The sequence below is a fragment of the Protopterus annectens genome, chromosome 8.part0, assembly GCF_019279795.1.
Source record: "Protopterus annectens isolate FY-2018-M chromosome 8.part0, PAN1.0, whole genome shotgun sequence".
NCBI classification, from domain to species: Eukaryota; Metazoa; Chordata; order Ceratodontiformes; family Protopteridae; genus Protopterus; species Protopterus annectens.
The window spans coordinates 1,800,473,006-1,800,491,477 of NC_056741.1; the positions used below are offsets into that span (position 1 = coordinate 1,800,473,006).

General features: G+C 39.7%; 1 protein-coding gene across 1 annotated transcript in view; it reads right to left on the reverse strand.

The window, feature by feature from the left end:
* CALB2 (calbindin 2) overlaps positions 1 to 18,472 on the reverse strand; it is an 865,351-nt gene that overhangs the window by 717,784 nt on the left and 129,095 nt on the right. The window contains exon 2 of the mRNA XM_044081296.1: positions 14,853 to 14,929. Coding sequence (XP_043937231.1) covers positions 14,853 to 14,929 — 77 coding nt within the window. The remainder of the gene's footprint in view (positions 1 to 14,852; positions 14,930 to 18,472) is intronic.

Below are 18,472 nucleotides of genomic sequence, written 5' to 3' on the forward strand. Positions count from 1 at the left end.
TGAATTAGACAATCATCCAGGTATGGGCATATCTGAATATTTCTTTGCCTGCAAAATGCAATGACTGGAGCTTCCAGTGTTGCCAACCAGGCATTTTTGCCTAGCATGGGAAGCAGCTGATGAAGAGTTAGCATCTTAAATTTTGGGATTACCAAAAATGTGTTCAGAATAGACATGTCCAGGATAGGATGCCAGGAATTGTCTTTCCTGGATACCAGGAAAACTTTTGAGTACATATATATCCCGAATACCAGAGTCTTGGGATTTCTGCATCAGATGCTGTCGCTTCTTCCATGACGTTAGGTAGTCAGGGGTATAAAACATGCAGCCAACACCATTACATCAGTTTTTCTTGCCCCAGATGTCAGGAGCCCTCGAAATAGGAGGCAATTACATGGTGTGGAACTCCCCCAGTTAAAAGTAAATACCACTGTTATAAGATATGGCCAAAAAAAAGGATAGGTAGAAAGTATAGAGAAGTCAGGGGGCTGAAGGGAAGGTAACCAGGACCGAAACAGTGAATACACTCAAACAGCTACATTTATGGTAAGTGTACACAACTGTACTATGTTCTTCATGTTTCACTGTTGCAGTCATCACACTTGGGTTGATTCCCAAAGCTGAGGAAGGGTGGAGGCAGTCAAGAAGCATTAGGGCTGGCTAGCAGGACTTGTAAGACAGCTGTGGCAAATCCAGCTCTGGATTTAGAAAAGATGGGTAAGTGGTAATGCTAGGTGAAGGTGTGTACAGAACTCCAGGTTGCAGCTTCCAGGATGTCCCTGGTAGGGAATCCCCTGAGAAATGCTGTAGAGGTCGAGGTAGCTCTAGTGGAATGAGTTCTGATCTCCTGTGGGGTAGGTTTTCTATGGTGTTTGTAGCAGAAATTGATGCAGTGTGCTATCCATTTAGAAATGGTTTGCTTTGAAATGGCCTTGCCCTCTGCCCCTGTAGCAAAGCCGACTAGCAGCTGGTCAGATTTTCTGAAAGGTTTAGTCCTGTCCAGGTAGAACCTAAGCTGCCTGTGCATATCCAGGGAGTGCAAGATCCTTTCCCCGTTATTCTGAGGATTAGGGAAAAAAGGTTGACAAATGAATGGATTGGTTTAAAGCCACACTAGATACCACCTTGGGCAGAAATGATGGGTTAGTCCTGAGGGAAACCCTGTCCACATGGAAGATAATGAAGGGTTCCACTGCCATAAGGGCCTGCAATTCAGACACTCTTCTTGCTGAAGTGATGGCTAGAAGTAAGGCTGTTTTCTGAGAGAGGAATTTTAACTCTGCTGCAGCAGCAGGTTCAAAGGGAGGAAGTGTGAGCTTCCCCAGTACAAAGGTAAGGCCCCAGACTGGAGTGGGAGCTCTCCTGGGGGTCTTAAATGTTTGGCTCCTCTCAGGAACTGTTTGACCAGAGGGTGAGAGTAGAGGGGTGGCTCAGTATTGTAATAAGCTGAGATGGCAGAGGCATGAATCTTAATTGAAGAGAAGGATAGGCCTTTGTGGAGCAGTTCTGTTAGGTAATTTAGGATTTGAGGTAAGTTGGGCACGGTTGTGTCCATTCCCTGAGACTGGCTCCAAGAACAGTATCTTTTCTACTTTTCTGAATAGGATTTCCTAGTACTAGGCCTCCTTGCCTCAAGGATGACATCCAGCACCTGTTTACCAAGGGTTGCTGGTGAAGTGTTCAGGGGATGAGCCAGGCTGCTAGGTTCAGGGTTTGCAGCTGAGAATGGAAAATCTGGCCCTCCTGCTGAGACAGCAGGGAATGGATCTGACGCAGGTGCCATGATGGCACCACTGTCAGACTGTGCAAAAGTGGGTACCAGTGCTGGCGTGGCCAGTCTGGTGCAATCAGAATTGTCCTTGGCTTGTCCTGTTTGATCTTTAGTAGAACCTTCAGGAGGAGGGGCAGAGGGGGAAAGGCATAGATCGAGAGGTTTTCCCATGTAAAGGACAGGGCATCCACTTTCCATGCTTGGCTGTGGGGAGTCCTGGTGCAATATTTGCTCAATTGATAGTTCTGCAGGGAAGCAAAGAGGTCCATCTCTGGTGCCCCCCACCTGTGGATCAGAAGCTTGAATGATTTGGGTTCCAGTTTCCACTCGTGTGGGTCCATTAGATTTTTGCTTAAGTCATCTGCCAGTGAATTTAGTTTGCCTGGCAGGAATTGAGCTTGCAGGTGCACTTAATTGCTCAAGGCTGTCTTCCACAGAACCATGGCTAACCTGCAGAGTGGGTAGGAATGGGTTCCCCCCTGGTTGTTTATGTACAACATAACTGTGGTGTTGTCTGTCTTTATCAATAGTTGCTCTGGAAGAAGAAGGTATTTAAAGGCTGTCAGTGCATTCTGTACAGCTAACATTTCTTTCTGATTGATATGCGGGTGCTTTTGTTTTGGGCTCCATTTGCCTTGAATGCATTTTCCTGCCATGTGAGTCCCCCGTGCATAGACTGATGCATCTGTTGTTAGGGTTTGGGTGGTGGGAGGTTGAGTGAAAAGGAGTCCCTTGTTGTGGTAGCAGGCTTCTTCCCACCAAAGAAACTCTGTCCTTAGGCAAGGAATGATCGGAATCATTGTTTCCAGGTCCTGAGAATGTTGACACCAGTGACTTTTTAGATACCATTGAAGTTTCCGCATATGCAGTTTTGCATATGGAATTAGTAGAATGCAAGAGGCCATGAACCATAGGGTTTGCAGTATTTTTCTTGCCGATAGCTGGGTTTGGGTGGCCAGTAGATTGAAGTAGTTTGCCAAATAAATCTGTTTTTCTGGAGTGAGGAATGCCATCTGGGAAGTTGTGTTCAAGCTTGCTCCTAGGAATACAATCTTTTGGCTGGGTACCAGTTGTGGTTTCTTTTCATTGATGGTATACCCCAGTGAAGTTAGAAGTCTCTTTACAAATGTCAGGTGCTGAAGTAGCAATTCCTGGCTATCCGCCTGAATCAGGCAATTCTCCAAGTATGGGTAAATTTGAATTTTTCTCTGCCTGCAATATGCAATGGCTGGAGCTAGGCATTCTGTGAATACCCTGGGTGCAGTAGATAAGCCAAAGGGAAGTGCAGAGAACTGGTAGTGCATAGAGCATGCTCTGAAATGTAGATATTTCCTGCAAGATTTCCTTATGGGGATGTGCAGATAAGCTTCTTTTAAGTCCAGGGTGGCTAGCCTGGAGTCCTTGGCTAGCATAGGAAGCAGCTGTTGGAGCGTAAGCATTTTGAATCTTGGAACCACCAGGAAGGTGTTGAGAATAGACAGATCCAGGATAGGGTACCAAGAGTTTTCTTTTCTGGATACCAGAAACAGTCTGGAGTAAAAACCTTGTCCCCTTTGCTCTGCTGGGACAAGTTGAATAGCCTTGATACTGAGAAGAGAAAGTACTTGCTTTTGGGTCTCTGCTCCCTGGTATGGGGGGAGGTCTGGCCATCCACTTGGGGTTGGCAGTGAGTGGAAGTAGAATCTATATTCCTGGGATAAAATGTTCAGAACCCATCTGTCTTGGGTAATGTACTCCCAGTTTTTTGCATGCAGGGTTAGTTTTCCTCCTAAGGGTGCAAGTACTTGGGCAAGGCTTGGAAGGGTGAAAGACAAGTCATTGTAAACTTTTTCCATAGGATGGTGGCTTACTACTCTCTGATTTTGAGGTGGGAGCACTAAATTGAATAGATCTGTGCATAGCTTGAGACTGTAGTCTTGGTGGTCTGCTGCACCTGGGTTTGGACTGAGAAGGTCTGGGAGGGACTGGGAAATACCAGTTTTTAGAAGGCCAATGCCTACAGAATCTAGGTGGCTGCACCTGTAGGAAATCTTTAACAGTTTGCATAGATTTAGCTTTTTCCTCCATTTTTTGAGGACTTCTTCTGCTTTAGTGCCAAATAGACATTCTTGGTTTAATGGAGCATCTAGTAATTTTTCTTTGACATGGTCTGGCAAGATTTGTTCCTTAAGACAAGCATGCCTTCTAAGAACAGTCCCAGTGACAGCAGCCCTGCAAGATGCTTCTAAGGCATCAAAACCACATTGCAAAGTATGTTTTCCAACCTGGTTAGTAGAATGCATTAAGTCTTGAAAATCTTTATGCTCTGCACAATCAGAGATCAACATAATTTTTTATTTAATTAGTTCCATAATATGTTGCTGATACTTTAACATGTGAAACTGGCAATTTAAAGCCCTGATGGCAAGAGTAGCAGAGGTGTATACCTTCTTACTCCACCTGTCCAAAGCCCTAGAAATTCCAAAAAAGCCAACAACTCGTTGGAATACACATGGTAAAACAACACTTTAATACAAAATAGTAAAAATATAAAACATGTGAGCACTTTCACAGAGTCCTCTCTGCTTCCTCAGACATGTCTGTATTAAAGTGTTGTTTTGCCTTGTGTATTCCCACGAGTTGTTGTCTTTTTTGGAATATTATACTTTTATCGCTGGTTACTTTATCCAGATTCAGGGGATCTGTGTTTCAAAGCCCTAGAATCCCTGTCTGAAGGGGTAGGGTTTTTGGCTGTAGTAGCCTTAATGTCTTTAGGTCCCTGGGAAATGGTCTCTGGATCCACAGTAGGATTCTTAAATAGGAATTTGTGAAAGTCAGGTACTGTGTAGTACCTGTTAGGTTTCCTGAGAGCTGTTGGCGAAGTATCAGGGGTAAGACTGGATTCCATAAAAACATCATCTACAAATTCCAGAACAGGATGGATAGCTACAGGCCTGTGCTGAAGCAAGTTTAAAAATTCCCTGAGTTTTTTTTTGGACTGTGGGTAGTCCTGGCACTCCCAGCAGAAATGCTTTCTGAGGGTATGCAGGGTTTCACCGAAAAAAAATCCTCTGGTGTGGAAGCAGAGGGAATGGAATCCTCTGCATCAGAATCCTCATAGGTAGATAAAGGTATGTCCTGGTAATCAGAAGGGTCAAAGTCATCGGACTCAAGATCTGAAGAATCAGAAGGAAAATCAGTTCTTGGTCTTTTAGAGGGGGGAAGGCTGGCTTCCCCTAATTAAGGTAATAAGGTCTTCAGCCATTCTAAGCATTTGTTTCTGTGGCATGGGGCTCTGAGAATGCGCTTTGGTCATCAGTTTCCTAGGCATAGTGTGAACTCTGGGCCTGAGAAATTCAGTATTTTTGGTTTGAAACTAAGTAGTCAGTTTAATATGAACATCGGAAGGCCTGAAGATCAGAAGCCAGTGCCTACACAGCGGCTCCGGACCCATCCAAGGCAGAGACATCTGCAGATTCCATAGTCGAAGAAGCATCTCGCGGTATACTGGACTCTGAATAGGTTTCAGTAGAGGCCTGCGATTCTGTAGAAGCGGGTATCAGGGGCTGCAAAAGAGCCTCACTGAGTACCGGCGGACTGGTGATGAGCTTAATGGAAGCATCGTCGGTAGTTTTGGACCTATGCCCTCTGTCTCTGCCTTTATCCTTATGTTTTTTTCTAAAGATCGGTAGTTGGATGGCTTATCGAAGCCATTTTGGAATACAGAGAATGAGAGCAAAAGAATTTAGCGACAAAAATAGACAGATGATGAATAGTTCAGGCATTGAACAGGGCACAAACTGACAGCGAGGAACATCGTGGTCTGGGCTTCAACAGGTGACGCAGTAAGAATGAAAATCTCTGTGAGGTATTTGCTTTCCACAGGCAAGACAATTATTAATTTTTTCTGACACTGATTAGAGTAAGAAAAAAGGATCCCCAACGGGGTATTTATCCTTTAGAAGACTTCAGGTCTGAAATTTCAGGAGGCGGCCGGCCGGCACTTGCGAACTACTTCTGCTTCGGGCTCCGCTTGGCAAGAAAAGCTGATGTAATGACGTCGGCTGCATGGTTTATACGTCTGACGACCTGACGTAATGGAAGAAGCGACAACATCCGATGCAGAAATCCCAAGACTCTGGTATTTGGGCCAACTGAGGGCTACCTGCAGGCAGATAACCCAAGTGTGATTACTGCAACAGTGAAACACGAAGAACATCTGTAGGTTTCAGGACTGGTTCTTTTTGGCAGTTGAGTGACACCATAATTTATTCTTCTATTTCAAATGTGATTGGATGAATCGTTTGTATTTAAATTTTTTTTTTAATGGCAGACTGTTACCCTGATGAAGTATTTTTGTTTGTAAGACAAAAGCACTCAATCTGTGGTTTTATTCCATCAAAATTTGTTGAAGTGCATTGAAGTTTATTTTGGAGTGTCCATTCCACTTTATATTTTTTATTTTGTGGTGCTGCGGTAGCGTTGTCGCCTCACAGTAAGATGCTGTCCGGTTCGATTCTCAGCTAGAGCATCTTCTGCGTGAAGACATGTGTAAATGGGCGTACCTTTGTTGAAAGTTGTGTGTCAGGGCTGGTAACTCGGCATGTAAAAATCAACTGCCAATCATTAGCGGACCGGAGTTCCGCTGTGGCGACCCCTAACCGGGAAAAGCCGAAAGACACAAACAGTTAATTGAAGTTTGTTTTTCAGTTACTAGTGGTATTGGATGGGCACTTCTTCACTACTTCTCCATGTACAAGTCTGTTCCAGTTACCAGTTTCATTTAAACATGAGTTTGCCCAGAGATCTTACACTGTTAATACAACAAATTTCAAAATATGTGACTCCCCCCTGCCTGAAGTTCTTCCTGCAAGTGTCAGTGAAGTCGGACTATTTAATCCCAGTCAGGCGCTATTTTCACAGATTCCTTGCACTTATGCACAGGTTGCTGCTTGTGGCAACACAGCAACCAATCAGTTAAAGGTCATTGATGACCAAGCACCAACTGTTAATGATGTAGCCATTGATTTTGAAGTCTGGCTGCATTCTTCCAGGTTTTCCTTTTCTACTGGTGGTGACTGGAATGATCGTTCTCTTACATCGTGATTAACAGAATTTGAGAAGAAACTGCTTAAGATTAAAAAAACTGCAGCTGGAGAATTCTTATTTTACTGAATGTATTCAAATTAATCAGGTGCCAAAGGGCCTTCGTGTATGGACGTGTCTAAATGGGTTGGAGTTTAATTCACCGTTTCACTTGGAGTTTGTAAAACTTTTCAATGATACAGGTATTACACTTTTAAACATGCTCATTAATAAATGAGACTATCAAAATGACTTACCTTTTTCTAACATGAAGCAGTTGTGTAATGATGTCTTTCACAAAGTTGATGAGGCTATTAAAAAAAACAAAACTTGTAAAGTCTGCAAACTACAATAGGCCAAGTCTGAATATGAGCAGGGGAGGGCATATCCAGTGGTGGGACAAAGGTGTACAAATGTAACTGCTGAAAACAGAGACAATTTTGATGAAGCAACTGATGATTTTGTTAAGAATGACAGTGTTTTTTTTTTTTTTTTACATCAGTCCCAAGTGCAGAGATCCCAGAGAATGGCCAACAGGCACAACCACATGAATCATGGCTTCAGACCAGATCCAAGATCCCAGACGAGGGACAGTTTTGTGAACTTTCAGGGCAGGGGCAGAAACATGAGTAATTGACATGTACTTATGGCTGCAATGAACTGGCATATGGTTTTATTCAAGACTCATTTAAGATTTTTAACCTGTCTAATGTAATTCTGTCAGATGTTGGAATGTCTGTTTTTAAAAATGGATTTAGTTTTATCGCTTGTTTTAACTTAGATATTGTGCAAGGCATTATTCAGTTAAAGTTATTTACCAGAAACCTGAATTTGAAAATGTTATTTGCAGATAAAGTGTCTACTGCTAGTAATGATAAGTTTTCCTTACACAGAAAGAACACTTTTATGCCATCCCCAAACACTTGGGTTTTTGTGTTTGAAAAAAAAAATGTGAAGGGCAGTTTAGAAACCTGTACAGTAAAAATAATGTTTTTTCTGACAATCTGTCCTATGACGAAAGGAGGATGTTAAATTCATCAACAAGTGATAAATGCTTAAGAATAATGAAACCTGACAAAGGTAGGGGGCAGTCATAATGTATAGCATTGATTACACTGCAAAAATGTTTCAGCTGTTGTCAAATGAGAGTACATGCAACAAGAGTTTCACTCAACTAGATAAACATTGCTTATGCCAAGTTAGACTTTCTGTTGATTGATATAGTTTTACAAAGGAAAATTGAACATGACCAGTGAGAATACCTGAATATTAACAAATCAAAAATACTGTCAATATTTAGCATCCCAAAAATACACAAGTGTACAACAGACACCCCTTTGAGAACATTTGTGTCAGCAAAAGTAGCCAAACCTGAACAACTGGGAAAGTTTGTCGATTTTAAATGTAAGACAGTTTTGCAATCTAAAAGACACATTTTAAAGGACTCGTGGCATCTTTTATAGAACTTTAGCTTGTTGGTTTTGATGAGAATGTCATTTTTATTACAGTTGATGTGGTGGATTTGCTTTCTGTAATCTCCCATGATATAGGCCTTGAGTGGTTTCACGAGTTTCTATCTGATCATTCCACTTTGACAACCCAAGAAGTACGTGTAGTAACTATCTTACTTCATTTACCACTGAACAACAACTATGTATTTTTTGAGGGGGAATACTACCATCAAATTTCAGGTGTCACAATGGGGGCTGTGTGTGCCCCTGTATACATCAATATTGTACTACCCATGTGGGAGAAAAAGACAGTATGCACCCCTCATTTTCTTTCCTTAGTTCACAGGCATTATAGGTTCCTGGATGATGTGCTCATTTTGTGGAAAGGAAGCACTGAACAATGGGAATCCTTTTATACTTTGTGGCAAAAAATTCTACTCCTTTCTTGAGGTTCACATAAACACAAAATTGGCTTGAGTAGTGTTAACTATCTGGACATCAGGTTGGACAAAGAGAGAGGCGCCAGAAGCTGTTGAAGGCTGGGGGAGGGTGAAGGGTGAGTGGGGTACTTAGTTATCTAAAAAGGGCAATTTTTTAAAACTATTTGCTACCACAACATAGGTTCACTTGGAGGACATTTTAAGCTTAGCTCCCTTTTGTTGCTTGAATTAACATTTCTGATTGATCTTAACTAACTCATGGCAGATAATTGTACATTAGCCCTGGTGAGAACAACTGTGATCATACAATAGATAATTTGAGGGGACCCATGTAAGGGATGCAGCATTTAAGAACTGCCTCTATCCATTAGTGGCATGAGGGGCAATCCTGGAGTACATTTTCTATTACCCATCCTTAGATCGAAGTTGCATTTGAATATGGACAGGGATGAGCTTTGTTTTACTTGAATGAATAGTCTATAACCCCTGACGGTCCAGCAGGAGCCCCCTCCCCAGTCACTCCAGTGTTCCATTACTTGACTATTTCTCCTCAGTTACCATAAACACTGTTCAAACCTGCCAGTGTACATACTGTTTTTTATTTGCTTCTACAATTATTATAGAAATTGAAATAAAATAGCACAAACACTGAGCCATTTGCTAAACAAACAATACAGTCTTGTAATGAAAACAGACTTAGCATGAGCAGTAAACTTCTCTGCCTTTGAAACTCACATTCATTGAAATGGCATGAAAACCTGCATTCATTTTGCATCTGGCCAGTGGAGGACTAACTTACCTCTGGGTTGTTTTCAAACCATAGGCTCCTTACACATTTTTAAGGCCATGCATACTTGTATGCATTCTTTGATTCACCTTTCTGATTGTACTAAATTATACTCCTTGTATAATATAGTACCACTTGTTAGAATGTGTTTTAAATTTGTAGTTTTGAACAGTCTTCTAGTGAGCAATGAAACAAAATGTATGAACCAATAATGACAAAACTACCAATTTCAGAAAATTTCAGCCATAAAAGGCCACTCAAACGTCTGTCATTATAATCCACCAATATCAGTAAATATGCAAAATCTCTGCAGAAGTAAACTCATCTAAATAATTCTACATTAAAGAGATCTGTAACTAATGAAGAGATTGCTGCTAGCAAACAACTTTATATTTCATTGTTTCATCTACAAATAAAGTGCCTATTGGCCTTGAAGAATAAATTGCTTATATTACATTAAAAAAATGTTAATCTAGTAATATTGCAATAGGGAATGGATGGCAAATTGATAACAGGTTCATAGTTACTAGGTAACTCCACCAAAGGAGGACATTCACAGGACTGCCGCATCCACTCCCTTTAAAGTACAACACAGTACAGCATCAGCGATCCATCTGCAAACTGTTGGAGTAGAACCCACAGCCTTCTGCATCAAAAGCAAGTATACTACCTGTTGTACTACTAACAATGCAAGCAGGCTTGGTATAGGCAGCATTAAACTTCTCTTCCCCCGAAGCTCTCAGCTCCTTGTAAAATCCACTTGACACTTAACTAAATCTCTCAACTTCGCAGCACAAGAAATTTGAAAAAAGCCAAAATGTATTTTTTTGGGAGGGGGGCAAAGGTCCAAAACCAGGGACACATTTTAAATATTGCTTGTATAATCTTAAAAAGTTGCTAAAATAAAGTGTTTTGCATTACCATGTGTTTCCTGAAAGACAGGAAGACTGAAACTTAAAGGGCTATCATTATTTAGTGAATTCAGTTCTCACTAATTTGCCAGAAAACCACACATTTTAAGAGGAACAGACCAAAAGTATGAACCAAATATCCTGTGAAAATCTGGGCAGTTGAGAGCTATGGACTCAACTGCTTGGTTCACAAGTGGTGGTATGGGTTGAGAATTCAGGCTCTTGTTTCTTGTACCTAAGGTACATTGTTTGAGCCTGAGTAACACTAACCACCAGGTATACCTAACTGGGGGATCACACACACACACAGCAGCATATCAGAAACACACACAGATACCTCCACAGCAGCATATCAGAAGCATCCACACACCCAGCAGCATATCAGAAACATGAACCCAGCATATGTGAGCAGAAAAACAAGAAAAATTTCCTTACCTGTAATCATGTGTCCTTCTTAAAGAAGATGCAAGATGCTGCCACCACCATAGAGTTTTATTTTTAATTGTTAAAGCTGCCACAGGGGCTAGACAAGACAAGATGGCCTCAGGTGCCCTTGGACAAGGACCCAGCAAATCAGTGTTTTGCTTCCACTATATATAGAAAGGAGACATTTTCAAACAGATATCTCCATTCTGACAACTGCCATCCTTTCTACCAAAAGAAGTCAGTAGTAAAAGGATACCTTTCAACCTCTTAATGCAAAAAATCTGGACAAAGCTTGACAAAATGGGGGTACAAATATGGACATATTTTAAATATTGCTCTTATAAGAAAGTTGCTAGAGTAACATGATTTGTTTTAATATACATTTTCTGAAGGATTTGAAGTCTGAAACTCAAGTGTATGTCATTATTTAGTGACTACAATCCTGAGATCATCCCAGTGATTTGCCAGGAAAAAAGAGGAACAGGCCAAAAATATGAGCCAAAAATCTGGACATTCTGCGAAAATCTGTACCGTTGAGAGGTACAAAAATGGTAAGGCTTTCCCATTTAATTTCTGATGACAGTACTTTTAAAAAAGAGATATATCAACTAATTGCAATGTTCACTGAATGTAGATAATCCACCTATTTACTTAGAAACAGTTGAGCTGAGGTGGCACACCAGCATCACGGCAGATTTTTACCTACTTTAAGGATTAAATCAAGCACTATAAATACTATGGGGGATACAACTGTATGAGCAAGGGCATGTTTGATTCATCCACTCCCATTCTTTCTGTATTTTTCAGCAATAAGATATTAACATAGTGAGGCTGAACTGGGACATTGTTTTTTCTGAAGAGATAAAAAAATATCATAGCAAATGCACCAGTGATAATGTATTCTAAAGGAAAGAACATTAAGATTTAAAATTACCCACTAGTAGTATGAAATCAATGGTGGCTAATGGTTCTTGTGTAGATGTGGGACCTGCAAAATATGCAGATATAGAAATGAAGATTCATATGTTGCAGCTGAAAATGCTAATAGAATTATCCCATGTCCAGGGAAATGCAACTGCAACACTAGACATACAGTATACTTGGCTACCTGCAGCTCCTGTGATGCTTTTTACATAGGGAAAACAATGAGAAAGTATAAGGACAGGCTCCATGAATATATGTATGATATAAAGAAAAGGAAAACCACCAATGCCTTATTTAGACATATTTTGAATTGCCCTAAATACAAAAAAAATCTTGTTTTTTTATTATAGACTGGATAATAGTGACAAATCTCAGTGGGGATTTAGACACACAACTTGAGTTCAAAGAACTAACTTGGCAACTTAGGCTTAATGCAGCTCCTGCTCCAGGCATTAATGAAGCAATTTCTCTTTCTAGCATTTTAAAGATGAACGCAGCTTTAATGTGATTTTTTACCATAATTTGAACACAATTTTCAGTGTTAAATATTGTATATGATTGAGTTTGCTGTACTTCATTCTCTATGTAAAACAACTATAAGTTTCAGGACTGGTTCTTTAAGAAATTGCACTTGGCAGTTGAGTGACATCATAATTTATTCTTCTAGTTTAAATGTGATTGGATGAATTGTTTTTATTTAATTTTTTTTAATGGCAGACTTACTCTGATCAAATCTTTTTTGTTTGTAAGATGAAAGCCCTCACTCTGTGGTTTTATTCCATTAAAATTCATTGAAGTGAGCTGAAGTTTGTTTTGGAGTGTTCGTTCCACTTTTTGTTTTTTATTATGTACATATATTGATGCAGCTCAGATTTAACAGCTGTATCTTATACTGGGAGTTTTTAATATATAGTTACTCTTCTTTGTGTTTTTGTCTGTGGTTTAGGCTGTGTCAAAAGAGTGTTTGGACCAATGGATTTACCTCTTTGCAAATGAAAAATAAGTAAATAAGTAGTGATTCTTTATGTCCAAAATGTAGAAGTCTTGCCATCCAACATGTAAAACTACACCTTAAGGCATACCTCTAAATTTTGGCTGAAGTCACACCTAAAATCTATAGATCTCTGCAATTATAAGAGCATTAAATAATATGCTTAATCTTCACTAAGCATTATTAATTTTAAAGCCATGGTATACATGCTGTCTCTCTGAAATATTCTGGTATACTGAACATTTATCTGAATTTTTATTTATGTACATTTTTGATGAAGAGTACAAAGTTTGTGTGATGGCTACCTTTGGTAATATGTTGCTGTGTCATTCTTTCTACATATGTACTGCTATATTACATCTATATAAACTTGCTTACTATTGCTAGTAAGACTGCAAGCTACATTTATTTTTACATTTCAGAGTAAACTGAAATCTAGGTATTGTGGTTACGGTTACTGTCCTTACATTAAATGTTTATTTCATCCCAAGGATATGAGAGTAGGCATACATGGATGAATGAATGCTCAGTCGAATGCCTGTTTGGTGGAGTGTTGTCAGTGTTGGTAGAAGGATGATGGATTTGTGAGTGTGAGTAAGGGGCTGGAATGTGTGTGCAGGTGTTAATGGGTTAGGGTTAAAATAAGGGATAGTTAGGGGGCTAGATTGTAGGAGGGCATGTGAGCATGTTTGATGTTTAGGTTAGAGGGGTTAGATGAAGTGTTTTTGTGTGTGTGTGTGTGTGTGTGTGTGTGTGTGTGTGTGTGTGTGTGTGTGTGTGTGTGTGTGTGTGTGTGTGTGTGTGTGTGTGTGTGTGTGTGTGTGTGTCCAAGTTGTCTTGTGTAGTGGTAGTGTTACAGGAAGGGTTTTCCTAAGATAAGGTGTAGGATTGGGGTTAGGGGGCAGGGTTAGTACGTATTGATGAGAGGTCCACCTTGGTAATATATACTAACCCTTACCCTGCCACTTCTCCTAACACCAGCCCTACACCTTACCTTGGAAGACCCATTTCTTTAACATTACCAATATTCAAACAAATTACGTCTGAAATTAGTGGTAGAGCTAGCAGATTACAGCAGGAAACTGTTTGCCTTTCTTTTGCATTCTGTTATGTTTTGATTGTGTTGGCATTTGATGTACTGAGTTTGATAATTTGTGGTTCAATCATTCCTTAATTCAAACAATTGACAGGTCCTCTGGGAAATATTCTTCTTATACTAGATCGGTTTTATAATTCACAAGCAAGTTTTCTCAGTGAAGGTCCTCTGGCTTAATGTCTTTCTCTCTCAGTTTTCAAATAGGAATGAATGAATAAACAAACAAACAAACAAACAAATAAATAAATAAATAAAAGTAGAGCTGGGAGAAAGTCTGGCTTAGGTACATGAGTATGGTTTCAAGAAGCACTCAGGAGGTAGGTTTGCACAGCAGAGAACACCACTTGTGGATATGTAGGCTGCTGTATAGTATTTAAGAATCTGTGTAGCTTCGTACTACCCATGTTCCTGCTTTTTAACCACTCCATGCCATTTTCTTTCTTAAGAATTCTGTAGCACAAACCTTTTACAGTAAGGACTTGTATATACAGCATGCTGAAACATTCCTTTAGAATGGAATAAGATAAGAATATAAAGTTTTACAGCCAATAAACTGCAAGCATATTGAATCTGTGAAACCATGATGATATAGAACAAATGACTGGCTAAACATCAAAGCAGATGGAAATACAACAGAGAAAGCTGTGAAGGACTCATATGTACATTGTTGTGTGATTGGCTGACATATACCAGTTATGCAGAATTTGTGGTAACAGACTTGCAGGATTAAAAATAAATATCATGGAAGACAAGTTGAACATATGTATGAGAAATTACATAACAGATTAAACCCATATACTTAGATGTAATGTAGATATTGGGCAGACAAGTGATTCTGCAGATGATTTGGATCTGACCTTCTGCTATCTGAAGTGCTATCACCCTCAAGCCTTTCTTTACGTAGGTTCTTATCCTCTGTTACTAGACAACTATGCATGATTCTCAAATTTTACACTGGAAAAAAAAACATTCACATTCAAAGCAACCCTACCAGTCCAGCACCTCTCCGTGCACGTTCCAACTCTTCAAAGAAATTCTCCAATTCCTTGCCTTCTATATATCCATTTCCTGAAAGAGTAAGAAAGGACAAATATATGAGAAATAAATCGAGTATTTGCATCACAAACAAAATGCTACTTGAACAGTACTAGAGGCAATAGCTTTTTTTTTTTCACTCCAATCAAAACTTGTTTTCTCAAGTGATAAAGCAATTCATTTGCTATTGTGGTCAGGTTTTTCAGTCTCAGACAAAATATTAAGATTACAAAGAAGATGCATACAGGTACAGAGAGCAATTTATGGCATTAAAACATAAGAAACAAATTTCAGTATACATGAGATACTTGTGGTACTGTGTTTGCAAGTGATATATTACACTAAAATCCTTTAAAAAGTATGTTTAATATTAGTATTATTAGAATAATTCATAGAACTGGCATTCTGTGAAAGAAAATAAAATAAAAGTGAATTCCTCTACACAGTTTGTTTGTATTTGTCCAAAACAAAAAGCCCTATGCATTGTGTGCTCTTATCTCCAAACTCCCCACTTAAATGTACTGTATTTTTCTTTTATTGTATATACAAGACAATGAATGCTCATCTGTGGAACTGACAACTCAGTTATCTGTTTTTTTTTTTTTCATAAACGGCAGTTCAACAAATGGATGTTAATCACAAAATGTTCTGCCAACTGCCTACAAAATATGTGTAATGATGACAAGTGTCGAAAAGCACTGTGCTTAGCTTAGCAGGAAAATGGTGAATGTCTGACAAGCTCTCCAGCCCTTTGGCTTGAAATACCTTGCTGCAGAAGCTGGCACATCTGATTCTGGGCTGGATGGTTCTAAGTTCTGGTGAAACAATTGGGACTTTAAATAGCAATACTGGAATGTAGTATTCAGAGGAGTACTGAAGTGCTGAACGTCCTGTTCTTTAGACAGCATACTAAATCAAAATCCCTTCTTTGAAGTGCTTCTACGGTATTTATTGGTAGGTAACAAGTTGATTGGAAACCCATGGCACTTTCTCCAGTAATAGATAATATCCAAATTGCACAATCACCAATAAGCCCCTGTAACATAATCATATGTACAATTTTGTAAACTTATATAGCTGATGAATTTAGGAATGAGTTATACTGCATGTTAATATAAGCATTTTGTAAATGCTAAATCCCTCTACTTCTGTTAATATACCCAAAACTACTTTGATAAAACTTTGGGCTTCCTTCAACAACGTGGTCTATACTGACTGTTTATGAAATACTATACAGCTATAAAAGGTAGTAAAGCTGTTACTGGAATTATTTTACATCTCAGTTACAGAGCTGCATGGAAGTACAGATGGTAAAGCCATTATCTAGTCTCTCCAACTGCACACCCAGCACTGGTTAGGAATGTCCTCCATCACAAACTTAAATTTGGATACTTTTGCTAGCTGTTCACTCTGTTTATAATACTCAGAACTACAGACTGCAGAAAATAAAATATGCAGATTTGCAATGCTAGAATACACATGTTCTCACCACTGCAATTTTCTAAGAGATTTAAATGGCTCCCTGCAACTGAGAGATCAACCTACCTACTAGAGACCCTCCTATTCAGCCAAAACATATAACTGGAGAGAAGCTTGGTTTGAGTCCACCTTACTACCTATTTAAGTTCAGCTGAAACTGTGGTGCACCTTCTGAATTCAACCACTGCAAGGTTCAAACCTGGAGACTGGGTGCAGTGTCTAATGCATGGAAAACAAGAGTGAGGTGGATTCAGACAACTGGGACTATGGCAAAATTAAATGGCTCAGAGTTAGTATTTTTTGAGTCATGGTGTGGAAGGACTCAGATCCCCATTAGTCAATCCAGCTGGTTTAGCCCTCTCCCCTGCGATAAGTATGTATCTCTAAAATTGGTTTATACTAGTTTTTATATTTCTCGACAATTTCATGTTTTAGCATTATATACACCTATGGTGCTATTCTAGAACAAATCACCCCAGCATTAGTCCTGCAATATTCAAACAAATAATAAGCAGAGTAGTGGAAAGGGGTTATCATCCCTGGGACCCAATGGGCAGCATTAATGGTGATGGAAAATAGCCATTAATTGATGGGATTTCATAACCAGTGCTCATGGGTGGCTGTCTGAGATGTACTGGCATGTTAAGGAAGCTGCATTAACAATGAGTGGAGTTTAGAGACACTTGGAGAAAGACCTTGAATTGACTTCATACAGGTTATGGAAAACCAATCTTCATCTTAGGAGGGAAGACAAGACCTTGCACAAGCTATGCAAAGCATGGATTATGAAGTGCTCACCACTGGAGGGAAAATTTTCTGGAGGTACATGGAACTTTATAAGCGTTTAGTAAACCCAGCAGGCATGACCTCCTATAAGACAATATTGATTGAATACTGTGGTGGAATGGATCATATCACTGAACCTGAAGTCACTGCCGTCAGAAGCCTCCATTGTGGAGAGGCTGTAGGTATAGATAAAATACAGATGGAAGAATTGGAAGCAGCAGAAAGGATTGAGGTATCCTGCATTTTGTACCTCTTTAATGTTGCACAGAAGGTTGGACAACACATTCGAAATGGTAAATTGGGGAAGTGATCTCCATACTTAAAAAAAGCAACAGATGTTTCTACCAACTATATGGTGTGTCCAATTCCTCAGACGGCTTGGAAAAACCTGCAGCAGAAGGGTAAAGAGATGGCATTAAACCTTGGAGTCAGGAGGAGCAATGAAGATTTCACCCAGCTCTTGGAACTACTGCCCAGCTCTTTCATCTTGGCCAGTTGTTTTGTAGGAGTCATTCTAGTTTGCTGATGTAATGTGCAGTTGGTTAATGAAGATGGAGGAAGTTATGACTGCGTAACCCAGCATGTATTGCATGTGATCCTGAGGTTAGTATATGGTATTTGAGCAATTGCTGTAGGCTATCAAGTCCCAGCATGAATACAGCAAGAACTGTAGTCACATTCTTGGCATTAAATAGAAATTTATTAAAGTTAGGTGTTTCGCTGGGTTAGTGGTATATGATGTGATGACTCCCAATCCTCATTTTGAGGGACTAGATACCCAACATCAGCGAAGCTGGGAAATGTCCATTTTCTGGGACCCGAAAATGCCCTCTCTTTTTGCAGATGATGTCATTTAGCTGCATTTTGACTGAAGAATCTGACATACTCTTGAGTGATTCAATGTTAAACATGTAGTGGCCAGGATGAAAATCAGCATCTTTAAATTTGCAGCCATGGTACTCTTATGAAAAGTGTATTTGTCATTGTTGCTAGTGATAATGTTGATGGGGGTTCCTATCACATCATCGAACTTTTACAAGTTCGAACCACATATGGTCGAGACCCCCTAGGGCCCTTACAAGCCTAGCCAAATTCTACCCTCATTTCCACAATCAGTACCTATTGCATCTATCCACAAGGGACACAGGCAGAACCCTCAAGGTGAATTTACAGTTACCCATCCAATCTTTTTCAATAAAGCAAGATCAGAGATTGCCTTATATACGAGGTAGAGATAGCCTCTGAGTAGTCTGTATGAAATAGAATAAAGTGACAGTGATTTCAGACAATTCACATAGGACAAATGCTGAA